General features: G+C 30.6%; 1 protein-coding gene across 1 annotated transcript; it reads right to left on the bottom strand.

The window, feature by feature from the left end:
• Nucleotides 1-4,657: 4,657 nt before the first annotated feature.
• On the bottom strand, nucleotides 4,658-5,548 carry LOC149241574 (pathogenesis-related protein 1A-like). The gene has a single exon (XM_089367551.1). The coding sequence runs from the start codon at nucleotides 5,409-5,411 to the stop codon at nucleotides 4,929-4,931; it is 483 nt and encodes a 160-aa protein (XP_089223677.1). The 5' UTR covers nucleotides 5,412-5,548; the 3' UTR covers nucleotides 4,658-4,928.
• Between the last annotated feature and the right edge of the window lie 6,687 nt (nucleotides 5,549-12,235).

The following is a 12,235-nucleotide window of genomic DNA, read 5'->3' on the forward strand; positions in this document are numbered from 1 at the left end:
ATTAAATTAAAAGCTAGAGATATATCATTCTCATACAAAACCATATTAATTGTCATTTTATTTTAACTAAAATAAAATATTATTATTATTAAACTATATTAATGCATTAAACTTGATGATATTATTATTATACATAACTCCAATATTAAATCATTAAACTAATATTAAATTATTAAACTAATAGTAAAACCTAATGGGTAAAAGGTAGAACCTAAAACCTAATTTTCAATTATTATAAAATGAATTGCAGGTTGCTTAACTAAAGAATTATATAAACGAGATCTTTTTAGAATTATTCTTATAACATTTGGCCAAAGAATTAAATAAACAAAGATATTTTTAGAATTACTCTTATAACAATTGGCCATCTGTTCGTAACTTTGTCCCGTCAAATTCATTAGGTAAATTTAATCAATACATATTAACCATCATACAACATGATTGAAGAATTACTTTTTTTTTCAATGGTGTTTACTGATTTCAATTAAAAATCTACAGATTCTATAGTTAATAATGTGGCTTGCAATCTTCCATTAGGATTGAACAAATATAGGGTTGTTTCATTCATGTAGCAAAATAATTCCATTGATTATCAATCAAATAAAATTTATGCTCAATTATAAACTAAATTACACAACATTCTCACAACACTGCTTCTTGGATCTAAAACAAAATGACAACTTAACTGGAATCCGAAACAAAATGACAATTTTATTGTTATAGAAGAATGGTTGTAGTAGAATTTTCTTAATCCAATGCACCTGTGCAACAACGAAGCCATGTTTATAGCCACAAACAAAAATTTAATAATAAGACATAGATTAATACTTTATTTTATTGAAAAATGTTGTAAATGAATGGAAAAATTCCATCAATATTAAAGAGCTTATTGCAGAAACTCCTTTCATCATAATTAGATCAAAAGGTACATTAAGGTGATAAAATTTAATTCAACTTTCAATGCATAATTCCAGTCCTCCCCATAAGTAATATTTTTAGCACAACCAACCATGCAACCTTGGGGCAATGCTTCAAATCCACAAAATAAACACATATTTAATACAAAATCATACCGTGTAAATATGAGAAAGATGAAAAATGTTGTGGATAATGGTCCTGAAACAATGAATTGAATTTGCAGCATCCTTGTGTATTACTTTAAGGATAAGATGCAACAAAAGAAAACTATATCCCAACTTTATTTTATAATAAAACTCTAAAACATTATTTCAATTTTCTATACAAAATAATAAAGCTAAAAAATTACTTAGTTTTACTTATTATCAAATTATAGAACCTATAAAACCTCATTTTATTGGTTAATTTTGTAGAAAGAAACAAAACTTAAAAGAACTCAAGTTTGAGTCTCTAAAGCAAGCTAAAAACTAGAAGGAATTGATATAAGCATCCCGTGAAGAATGATTCTCCTTCAATATTTCTCTCAAACTCATAGTGGAATTGATATGATTATCTTGCATCTAACATGAAGAACAGTTCTTCTTCAATATTTCTTTCAAACTCATAACAAAGTCCATTGTGAAGATTAAGATTTATGACTGTTAAATCTATAAGAGCTTAACAATCCTCTACCAAAACACCATCTAAAATCACAAAATTTACTTATGGAAGTGAATATTAGCTAGCCCTAGAAATGTATATAACTAATAATGAAAAAAACCTGAAATGAGCTCTTTCGTTGAGCTCAAAAGATCAAACAAATTCATATTTCATGGGCTTGTAATGAAAACCCTTAACCATGAAATGGGTGAGGGAATTAGTAACCCATAGGCAGCCACTCAATTTACATAATGGAGTAGACCTGAAATGAGATTTGGTAGCAGTTGAGCTCAAAATATCAAACAAATTAAAATTTCTTCAGCATGTAATGCAACCAGTTAACCATGAAATGGGTGAGGGAATTAGTAACTCATAGGCAACCACTCAGTTTAGCTAAAAGCACTTGCCAAATGGTTGTGAATAGACATACGTTTCAGAATCAATGTGGGTTTGAATATATGTTTTATAATTTTGTTTTAAATATATTTCAAACTGCTGAAAAAACACTTTGGCAAATGGTTGAAGAGGCATACGTTTGTTTTTAGAATCAATGCTAGTTTGAATATATATTTTATATTTCTTTTTAAATACATTTCTCACTAATGAACATACCTGGTTATCAATAAAAGGTACAATTTTTTTTTGATAATTCTTTGTGAGAAATTAATTTAAGTATGCTTTAAACATTTCATTTAGACATACAAGTAAGTTAGTGTTGTGATTTCTATCCATTGATATAGTGGCAACCACGACACATATATTAGAATCTTGCCATTTAAGCCATCCAATCAAAAAAATTAATTAAGAAAATGATTAAAAAACCCAACTCCAATAGGAAAGACACCCATTAACTTAAAAATTAATATAAGTAATCATATTATTTAAATGGAGACTTCTTTTCATATTAATTGACCACATTAATTGAAAATTTTATAATCAACTGACGTTTTCCATATTTCATGGATTTCCAAAAAAAAGTGCATTATTGAAGTACGTGGATGTTGATAGAACAGCTATATTATATAAAGAAGAGTGATCTTTAATTATATAAAGTCAATCAGTCTTGTAGAACACAATTTTGGTGTGGGCCAAGAAGGCTGCAGGTTGTTCTAGATTCAATTTTTTGTTTAGTTTTTTGAAACTGTCTACGAGGTGTATTGATTTTACCGGTAAAAATAGCATTGTTCTATTTATTACTTTCCAAAATCTATTATTTTTTAAATGTATCTTTATATTTTTAAAGTAATTGCTAATACTAATGTTGCTAAAATTAGTATAAATTTATCTTTATTTTAAAAATGCAATCTTGAAAATTTTTATTAAAAAAATTATATTTCTAAAATTCTATCCCCTTCAAAATTAATATATTTATTTATTTATTTTCAATAATTAACCATTGACACGCTAATATTGAAATTAACTACATGAAAACCTATCTATAACATTGCAGTAGAAGCTTATCTCCATTTCTATCACGCAACATGGTGGGACGATTCCTCTAGATTATTTTTGTGGCAATTGACACTATACATGGGTTTAATAACTGAGATTGGCTCCTTTGAATAAGGACAATTCATATTCTTTATATAAACATTCGAATTCATTATTCTTTTCCCAATGCAGAATGACAAATGGAGAAAATACTCTTTTCGCGTGGCCACCCTAAACTAAAGACAACAAATTTACGCTTCGACATCCTTTCAAACAAATATTAAGACTATTTATGATTATTGATGTAATTGATGGGTACATTAATAATTTTCTCATGAATAAATTATTTTATTGATGAAATAAATCAATTCAATCCCATTTAAATAAACAATGTTTGTAATTATTATTATTATTATTTAAATTATATATAATTTTCCTACATACTTATTAAAAATGGAATATTATTAAGTATTATATTGAGTAATATTATTTGATTTAAACAATAATATTATAAATAGAAAATATTAATAAATTATTTACAAAAAAATAAATTTTATACAAATTTATGTTGTATAATTTTTATTTTTTATTTTGAGTAAGTATTATTTATTATTTATTAAGAGGAATCAAATCTCTTTTCACTTTACTAATAGATTAAATTTTCACTCTAAAAAAAATTTACACCTCAAGAAATTTAAATTTAATCTTTCTAAACACTTAATAGCTATAAATTTAATATAAATCTAAGTTAATATGACTCTTAATAGAAAATTAAACATATTTGTATTATTTATATTTAATTATTTTTATATAATTTAAGAAAATGAAATATGTAAATAATATAAAAAAACTTTACTACTATAAAATAAAATATATATTATACAAATATATAATTTAATTTTATATTGAATGGATTTAATACTTGGGAATATCTATTCGTGACTAAAATTACACCTTCCCATTCAAAAAAGTAAAGGATGTACACTTTTGTAAATGTTACTCATTAAATCATAACATAAATTTATATTTAAATTAATTTTTTGATTTATATATGTAAAATAAAAGTCAAGAATATGAAAAAAAGCTTAAGACATAAAATTGAATTAATTTTAATTAGATTATTAATAAGTAAATAAATATAAAAATGAAATGTTATGTACCAGGAAAAAATTTCCATATCCCGGCTTCACATATACCTGATTAGTCACCTATAGTCTCTATCACTTTCTCTCGATATTAAATGATAAAAAAAATTTATTAATTAGATTATAATTAATATTTTATAAACTTATACTATTGGGTATCCGTATAATGCTGTCTACGATATAAATATCTAATTAAGTCTATTTTAAGATTTAAAATTCTGAAAACGATAATATCATATGAAAAAATTATTTAAAATTTAAAACCTGAACTATTTCAAATTAAAAGTTGTCATGCGGAATTGGGAATACTAGTGCCCTTTTATTAATTTAATATCATTCATTATAAATATAAATAACTTTTTTTATAAATGAAATTATTTTACTTACACGATATTTCTAATCTTGAACTTTAATACTGTGGTTTACTTAATAAAACCTTAGATCATATTGGCAAGCCCTAATCCAATATTTATCTCCTTACATCACTAAACACATAAAAATAATATATACTACCTTATAATCTAAAATAAGTGACCTTCCATGATTTGGAATCTTCTCCCATATAATCTACTAACCAATTACAAACGATTTATGCTGTTTCAAAATAAGCGACTTTCCATGATTTTGAATCAGGAAAGGCCGTCGATAAGCGCATTTATTCTGATGGGCAAAACGACAATTATTTACTTACGAGCATCGTCAACGTACACAGACGTTGAAGAGATACAGTAACACGAAATATTAGAAGGAAATTAACGAAAACTAATACGATATGATAGGTCGGGATATCAGAATTCAGTATGGTTTCTGCCCTACATAGTTCCCACGCGGATCGTAGTTGCAGATAACGAACATCCAGCCGTTGTTGCATTGAGCTTGAGCGCAGCCGAGCCTCTTGGAATCTCTCCACACCACCTGAGTATAGTGCCCACATTCTTTACCTTCAGCGCAGGTATTAGAAGTGTAATCGTAATCTTGCTTCTCATTAACCCAGGCCGTCACGGCACTTCCCACTGGATCTGTTATTCCGTAACCCTCGAAAAGATTTTCTCCATATTGACCACCAGAGTGCTGCAGAGCGCAGTCTCCTATGCGTTGGTTTGCATAATTTTGTGCGTAGGCCGCGACGGTATCGTCCCAGACGAGAGCCTCGACACCCACCTGGGCTCTGGCGTCATTGTGAGGAGATAAGAATTGCTGTTGCACATCTTGCCCTTGCCCTACCAAGCAGTAGCAAGCTATTTGCAGAAAAACAGCATACCTGAAAAACCAATTCATATTGAACAAACTAAGTGAATAACTTTCAATCCCAAAAGAAAGAATGAAATCACTCGCCGCTCACTCAATTCAATATGAGAAAACAAGCAAGCGCTTATGTATATTTATAGCAATTCTCAACTACATATCGCATCCACAATATGGAGGAAAATGTGGGGAAGATGTATGGTATGAGTTAGTCTTCATTTATCTCAATCTAGAAGAACGCCGAGCCTTGACTGACATGAATCTCATCACACAATTCCCCGTTAATTTTGCAAGTGATGGCGAGCGAAACAAGGAGATGTTGTGACTCGCCTTCGCATTGTCGTCAGTTTTGACACGGCTGTTGGAGACCCAAACTTTCATTGAATAGGAGCGTAGACTAACGGAGTTTTCTCTTATAGCGTCGGCCTTTTTTGCTCAATGCCCTTTGAGACGTCGAACAGGTAAACATATCGTTATTATTACGTCTTTCATTGAAACTTTAGTTGCTGGCACGTTTTTGGATTTTTCTTTTCATAATTCTGTGGTAATTTTGTCCGGGAAGAGATGTTTTAGAATTGTAAATTAGAATTGTGTTATTTGTGAAATTTAAGTGTCTAACTATTAAGTATATCTCAAATAATAATAAATTATAATTTTATTTACCTATATAATTAAATTAGACTTAAATTGGATTAACAGTAGTATGCCATGAAATTGTTGTGTTTGGTTAAGAGGTCATTTTCACGGACATAAGGAAAAAGTTAACAATTATAAGTTAAGTAGGAGTAGTATGTTTTGACATTTTATTGGGTAAAGAGCTAGTTTTTCTGAAACTTAAAGAAACATGTTAATAATTAACAGCCCAAAATCCAAAGAGATTTGGCGGGAATGAAAGCTTGTCTCCTTGTACACCACCAACAAATAATACCAATTGGCATGGTTTTCTTTAAATAACAGTGATGAGTCAACCTCTCTTTACAATAACAAATACAAATAATTATTCCCCCTATTGATTTATTGGTTTGAAAGCTAAAATATAATAATAACAAATACAAATAATTATTCCCACTATTGATTTATTGGTTTGAAAGCTAAAATATAATAAATTTTCTCATTAATTAAAAATATCAATCAAATTATTAATGTCTTTTGAACCAAATTAATTTCAACCAATAAAATACCAACATTTTGCAAACTAGTGAAACTTATCCACCAAACATAAATTGGTGAACTATCATGTGGAAAATAGGATAGCAATAGTTAATGGATATTAATAACAGGTTTATCATGTTTATCATACTTACGTAAAAAGTGGAGAAATACCAACCAGATAAGTTCGTCAAGGAATGGTCATAAATCACGGGATGTATCAGTGCACGAGTGAATTGTGAAATATTTGCATCCTCTTTTGACTGTGTAGATAAAAATGACACTTCTAAGCATCAATTTAGGTAGGAATGGTCATAAGTCAGAGAATGTATCAATGCACAAGTGAGTTGTGAGATACTGGCCTCTCTTTTGACTGTGTCGATTAAAATGACACTTGTAAGCATCAATTTTTCCCACCCATCTTGAATGTAGTCGTTATTGCATCTAACAAGATTGCACTTCTTATGCACCACGTCACAACTAACATAATTGCACTTCTTATGCACCACGTCACAACTAACATAATCTTCATATATATGATGCAACTTTTTCTTACTCATTAGTGATTACAAATTCATGAATAATAAATTTTTTCATGAACATCCATGGAATTCTAAAATTCCACAATTTATTATATATTTTGATGAAATAACTGATTTAATATTATTATATTTTGTTTTAGTTTTTTAATTAAAATGTTAAAATAATTAATAATATTTTTTTTAGGAATTTAGATTCACTAACAGTTATAAACACCTTGTGGGATGACTTTGTGAACTATTTTTATGATTGTGCAAAAGAGAGGCTTATGCAGCTGGAAGAATAAGTTGTATATATAAACTAAAATGTTCACATCCATATGGTGGCCCTAACTAATAAGCTGGGGCTATTTAAAGAAGATGGGGACTCAAATTTATGTCCTCCTTCTATAGAGAAGTCTAGACAATGTTCTCAATCACTTATAAGTTATACTCTATCTATTTTCTTGTTAGTTAGTTCTTCTTCTTCACATCCTTATGATTCTTTGGATTCATATTTCAATGTAGATTCTTAATACTCATCTTTAGTATGATGACTAATATTCTAATGGTTGAAATGGTTTTGTAGATTATTTCGTTGATGTGCATTGGCTGGCATTTGTTAATTTTTCCTTTCCACTTCTTTTGATTTAGAATCAATTTCTATCCTTCCTTATGGACTATGTCCTCTCAGTATTATGCTTACATGGAAGGATCATTAATACTTATTCCATTGAAGAGTGCCATTTTATTTCATAAGTGAATGTATAGAAACTTCAAATACTTAAGTAGTACATATAGTTTCCTGGAACAGATATAAGAATTATCACCATCTTCCTAAACACAATGGTGTATTCTTGCACACTTTTCCTTTGCCTCTACTTGAAGTGATGCCAATGGAATTAATAGTCCTCTTGATAGCGTGTTAGCTCCTAATGGTGGTTTTAAATTCTTCCCATTTAGTTACTAATGAATAAATCTTTAGCCTAAGTGTCTCCATATGACTTTGTCATTACATTAGTGCATGAACCTCTAGTTTTAGCTAGGAAAAATGAAACTTCCTAGTCTTTAAGTATATGGATAGTAGCTTACACTTTTAGTTGTTATAATGATTGTTTCAATAGAAACATTAATCTAGCAATGATATTATTTGATGCTAAATTTCACTTCTATATGAAACAAGGGTTATGAACAAGTTATGACACTTGAATGTGGTTTCTCTTTCCCAGGCTCCTTTTTCTACCTACTTTTTGTTCTTCATTATTTCCCACATTTCACATCCAATCCAAATTCTGAGTTAGAGGAACAAACATCCCCAAAATTTCTAATCTTGTTCATCATATCCTCCATGAGGAGGTCTATGTTATGAGAGATATCAAAAAACGTCTCTTCAAACCTGACACATATGGAGGGTTTTTATGAATAAACTCATCTATCATGGCTAAAGTTATAGAACTACATCCTTAAGGAATTTACCAAATCTCACAATGTTAAATGAATACTATAAAGAATTTATAATATCATCTTTAAATTATCATGGATATTAAACTAGAATAGTTCATCACAATAGATTTTGTACTATGCTAAAATATTTTATTAAGTAGATTGATTTCCTTATATCTTATATTTATTTTCCTTAGCTTACTACTCCAATGAATGAAATAAGTGAAATATGAAAATGAAACTGTAAGAATGTAAGCGCACCAATGACACCAACAAACATAAGACGTATCTTATGGAAACCAAATCGCAGAAAACCCATAAGGAATGTAAGCATTACTTTATGCTCTCTTTTACTTAATTATAAAAATGAAAGTACAAAGGAATGAAAACTCACTATGGAGTTTTCTTTGATACTATGGCTTGAACGGTTGTAAAATATAGTTCCTCCTTTGTTATGCTCTCAAATACAACTTCTAGGTACTTTATTGTACTACAGAAAAGGTATAATGCTAAAATAATTGAAACCTCCCTCTTCCTAGTAGCCCAATATTTAAGATACCTTGATAACTAACTAGAATTATGACTTTCACATCATCAACCCTCAATTAGTGATAGGGATTTGGAACTTCTAGAATATTATTGAAATTCCAGACATCCCTATCCAAATACATGAATTATGGGCCTTAACATGGCATCCACTTAGTATCATGGTGTTTAAGAAGGTAATTCAAATTGTGGGAGGCATAATTTCCACAAATTAGCTCAAATTGTTGTGATTGCCACTTCATTAGAAAGTTCCCAGTGTCTAGAATAGTTTCTAGGCGATAAGATCTTTGATTTCAATTATTTAATACTAAATGTGCTAATTGATTCATAAATGTTTCTTTGAACGGCTTCAAATGTTAAGTCTCATAACTAAGACCTACCACTAGGATGGACGTTGTAAGTCAATTCCTGCCTTTTTTCCACCTAAAAATTACCAATGTAGATAAGAAACTACATAATAAACAATTATGGATCGAGCCCCAATGACTTACTTGCACCAACAATGGAGATTCTTTGAAACCTTTATCTACACAACTTTGTTTCAAATCTTCGCTAAAAACAAGGTAAGGAGAAGTGGTCTTCTAAATCCTTTGCTAGTTTTTTCTTGATTTCTTGTAATAATAGTAAAAAATATTACAATAATCAATTTTTTAATTATTCTTACATTTTCATTTGAATATTCATATTTTAATGAAAAATAATTTCAAACCTATGACTACATTTTCTAGCATGGCTATACCATCATCAAGTAACACCAAATCAAAATATTAGAATCTTTGTTAATGGGTATCAAGCATAGAGACGTGGTTTAATAGTACTATGTAATATACATGAGGTGTAAGCATTGTGTAATATTTCCGAATTTGTTTGGTAAATAATATATCACTCTACACTTTTTGAAAGTGATGTATACAAAACTTTTAAAGAAAAATTCAAGGCTATTTGTGTAAGGTGTAAGTATTTTCTAATAAATTTGTTTTGTAAATAATATATAGGTGTAAGTATTTTCTACTATTTTAATTGGTTTTGTAAAATAATATATCACTCTGCACATTTTGAAAGCAATGTATACAAAATCTTCAAAGAAAATGGAACTTCCCTAGAATTAATATTCATGGCGCAAATTTTCAAGAATATTCAAGGCTATTATCTCTATTACTATTTTTAATTGGTTTTGAAAATAATATATCACTCTGCACATTTTCAAAGCAATGTATACAAAATCTTCAAAGAAAATGGAACTTCCCTGGCGTTCTAGAATTAATATTCATGGCACAAATTTTCAAGAATATTCAAGGCTATTATCTCTATTTCTAACTTTTGTTTTGCATTTCAAATATTTCGAAAATATCCAAGAACCATGCGTTCTATGAGATGTATGTATCTTCTCCAACCAAGGGTTGGAACATGACTAATTAACATTAAATTACAATAGGTTACTATATAGTCTAAGTGGATTATTTCATTTTTGGTTGGGGATAAAGAATGGAACCTGCTTCGGTCAACATTAACATTAATTCTTTGTAGTTATTAGTCCCTGCCATCTGACAATGGCCAAGGACTATAGTAATCGAAAAGCAGGATGTTAGTATTAATTGAGCTGCTTGTTAGTATCCGTTCGTGGATTATAACGAAAGTTTTTAAATACATAATCATTTATCATCTTATTTGGCCTCTTCCCGAGGTGGGGAGGCAAAAACTTAGGTTATATGTATTTATGTTTTTGTTATCAGCTTAAGATCAGCTTAATGCTAGCATTAATGCTAAGCATTTAATGCTTGGGATTGGGATGTTCATGCATGCTTGGGATGATGTTCAATTGTCTTATTTTAGACAGACATTATTTTAGACAGACAGGTGGTCTGTTGGCCTGCATGAAGATGAGCGTGGCGAGATGGCGGGAGGAGAAGAGGGTTGCATGAAGATGTGTGTGGCCACAATCTCAGGTACATTCGAGCTGGGCGGTGGAGAGTTTGATAAGCAATAGCACGAGCTCTAATTCTTTCACCATCGATAGTGAAGTCGATCAATTGTTTTCTGCAACAGCTATGGATACCGCAACAGCTATGGATACCGAATTGTTCACCATCGATAGTGAAGTGGATCAATTGTTTTCTGCAACAACTCTCTGCAACTGGGCTGTAACGAAAGAAAGCCTTCTGAGGCTGGGCTGTAATGGGCTTAGCGCTGTAACGGGCTTAGCTGTAACGAAAGAAAGCCCTCTTGGGCGGGCGGGAGCCGTACTGAGCAGCGGGAGTATCCCCTCCCTTTCTGTCACGAATCATATCTTCCCCCTTTTTCACCCGGTAAGTCTACTATTAAGGACTAATATGGGTTGTCCTTACTGCTGCCTTTTCCTCTTCTTCCTCTTTACTGTACCATTCCATCTCTGGCCAGTCTGCCTCCGTCTCCGGCCTGTATTTCTGGTACTGTCTATTGTCTTTCCGGCCATAAGTCTTTTTTGGTCTCGCTTCTTTCTGTACTCTTGAATGTTGTCATGTTCTTGCATTTGATTATGCTTTCCACCTTTTTCTTGAATTTGCGCTCCTTCTTCCCGTATATTGATCTCCTGGAAACCATCTCCGCACACTTTTTACTGGAAAGAACCGACACACATAAGACATGAGAATGCATAATCATACTAATTCATATATATCGTATGATGTACATTGAAAGGATCACAGCCGGTTGTACATTTGGGTTTTGTCAGGGGATTCTACTTCTTTCTGTATTAGAACAAATATGTATTATGTATTGAAGATTGGTCATATTCGTACCTTCTGCGTAACTTCTTCTGGGTAAAACTGCAAAACAACCCAACAATCAACAATTATTTTGCAATCATCTCTTTGAAAATTTCTCGGCTAAACAACAACCTGGTACATGTTTCATACCCAATTCTATTTCTTTAGAAATGTTATCTTAGTTACGCAATATATCATTTCAATATAGAGATTTCCATTCGTTATCCTTTATACTTGTATTTATCTTTAGTCACTTGCTACCTAGAATCGACCTTGCTAGCCCCTCCATACTGTATTTGCCCTGGCTGTTTGAGTCCCAATCAGCTGACACCTTGTGGCCTTCTGTTTGTCCTCTTTTCTGCTCTCCGCAGCCTCAGAATTCAACATTCAATCAAAGCACATATCACAGTTATCACAAATCTTCGCTGTGAAGCAGCAGAAAACGTATACGATAATA

The sequence above is a fragment of the Pinus tabuliformis genome, chromosome 8 (assembly GCF_031772625.1).
Source record: "Pinus tabuliformis cultivar Carrire ecotype Pingquan chromosome 8, CPIR1, whole genome shotgun sequence".
Taxonomy (NCBI): Eukaryota; Viridiplantae; Streptophyta; class Pinopsida; order Pinales; family Pinaceae; genus Pinus; species Pinus tabuliformis.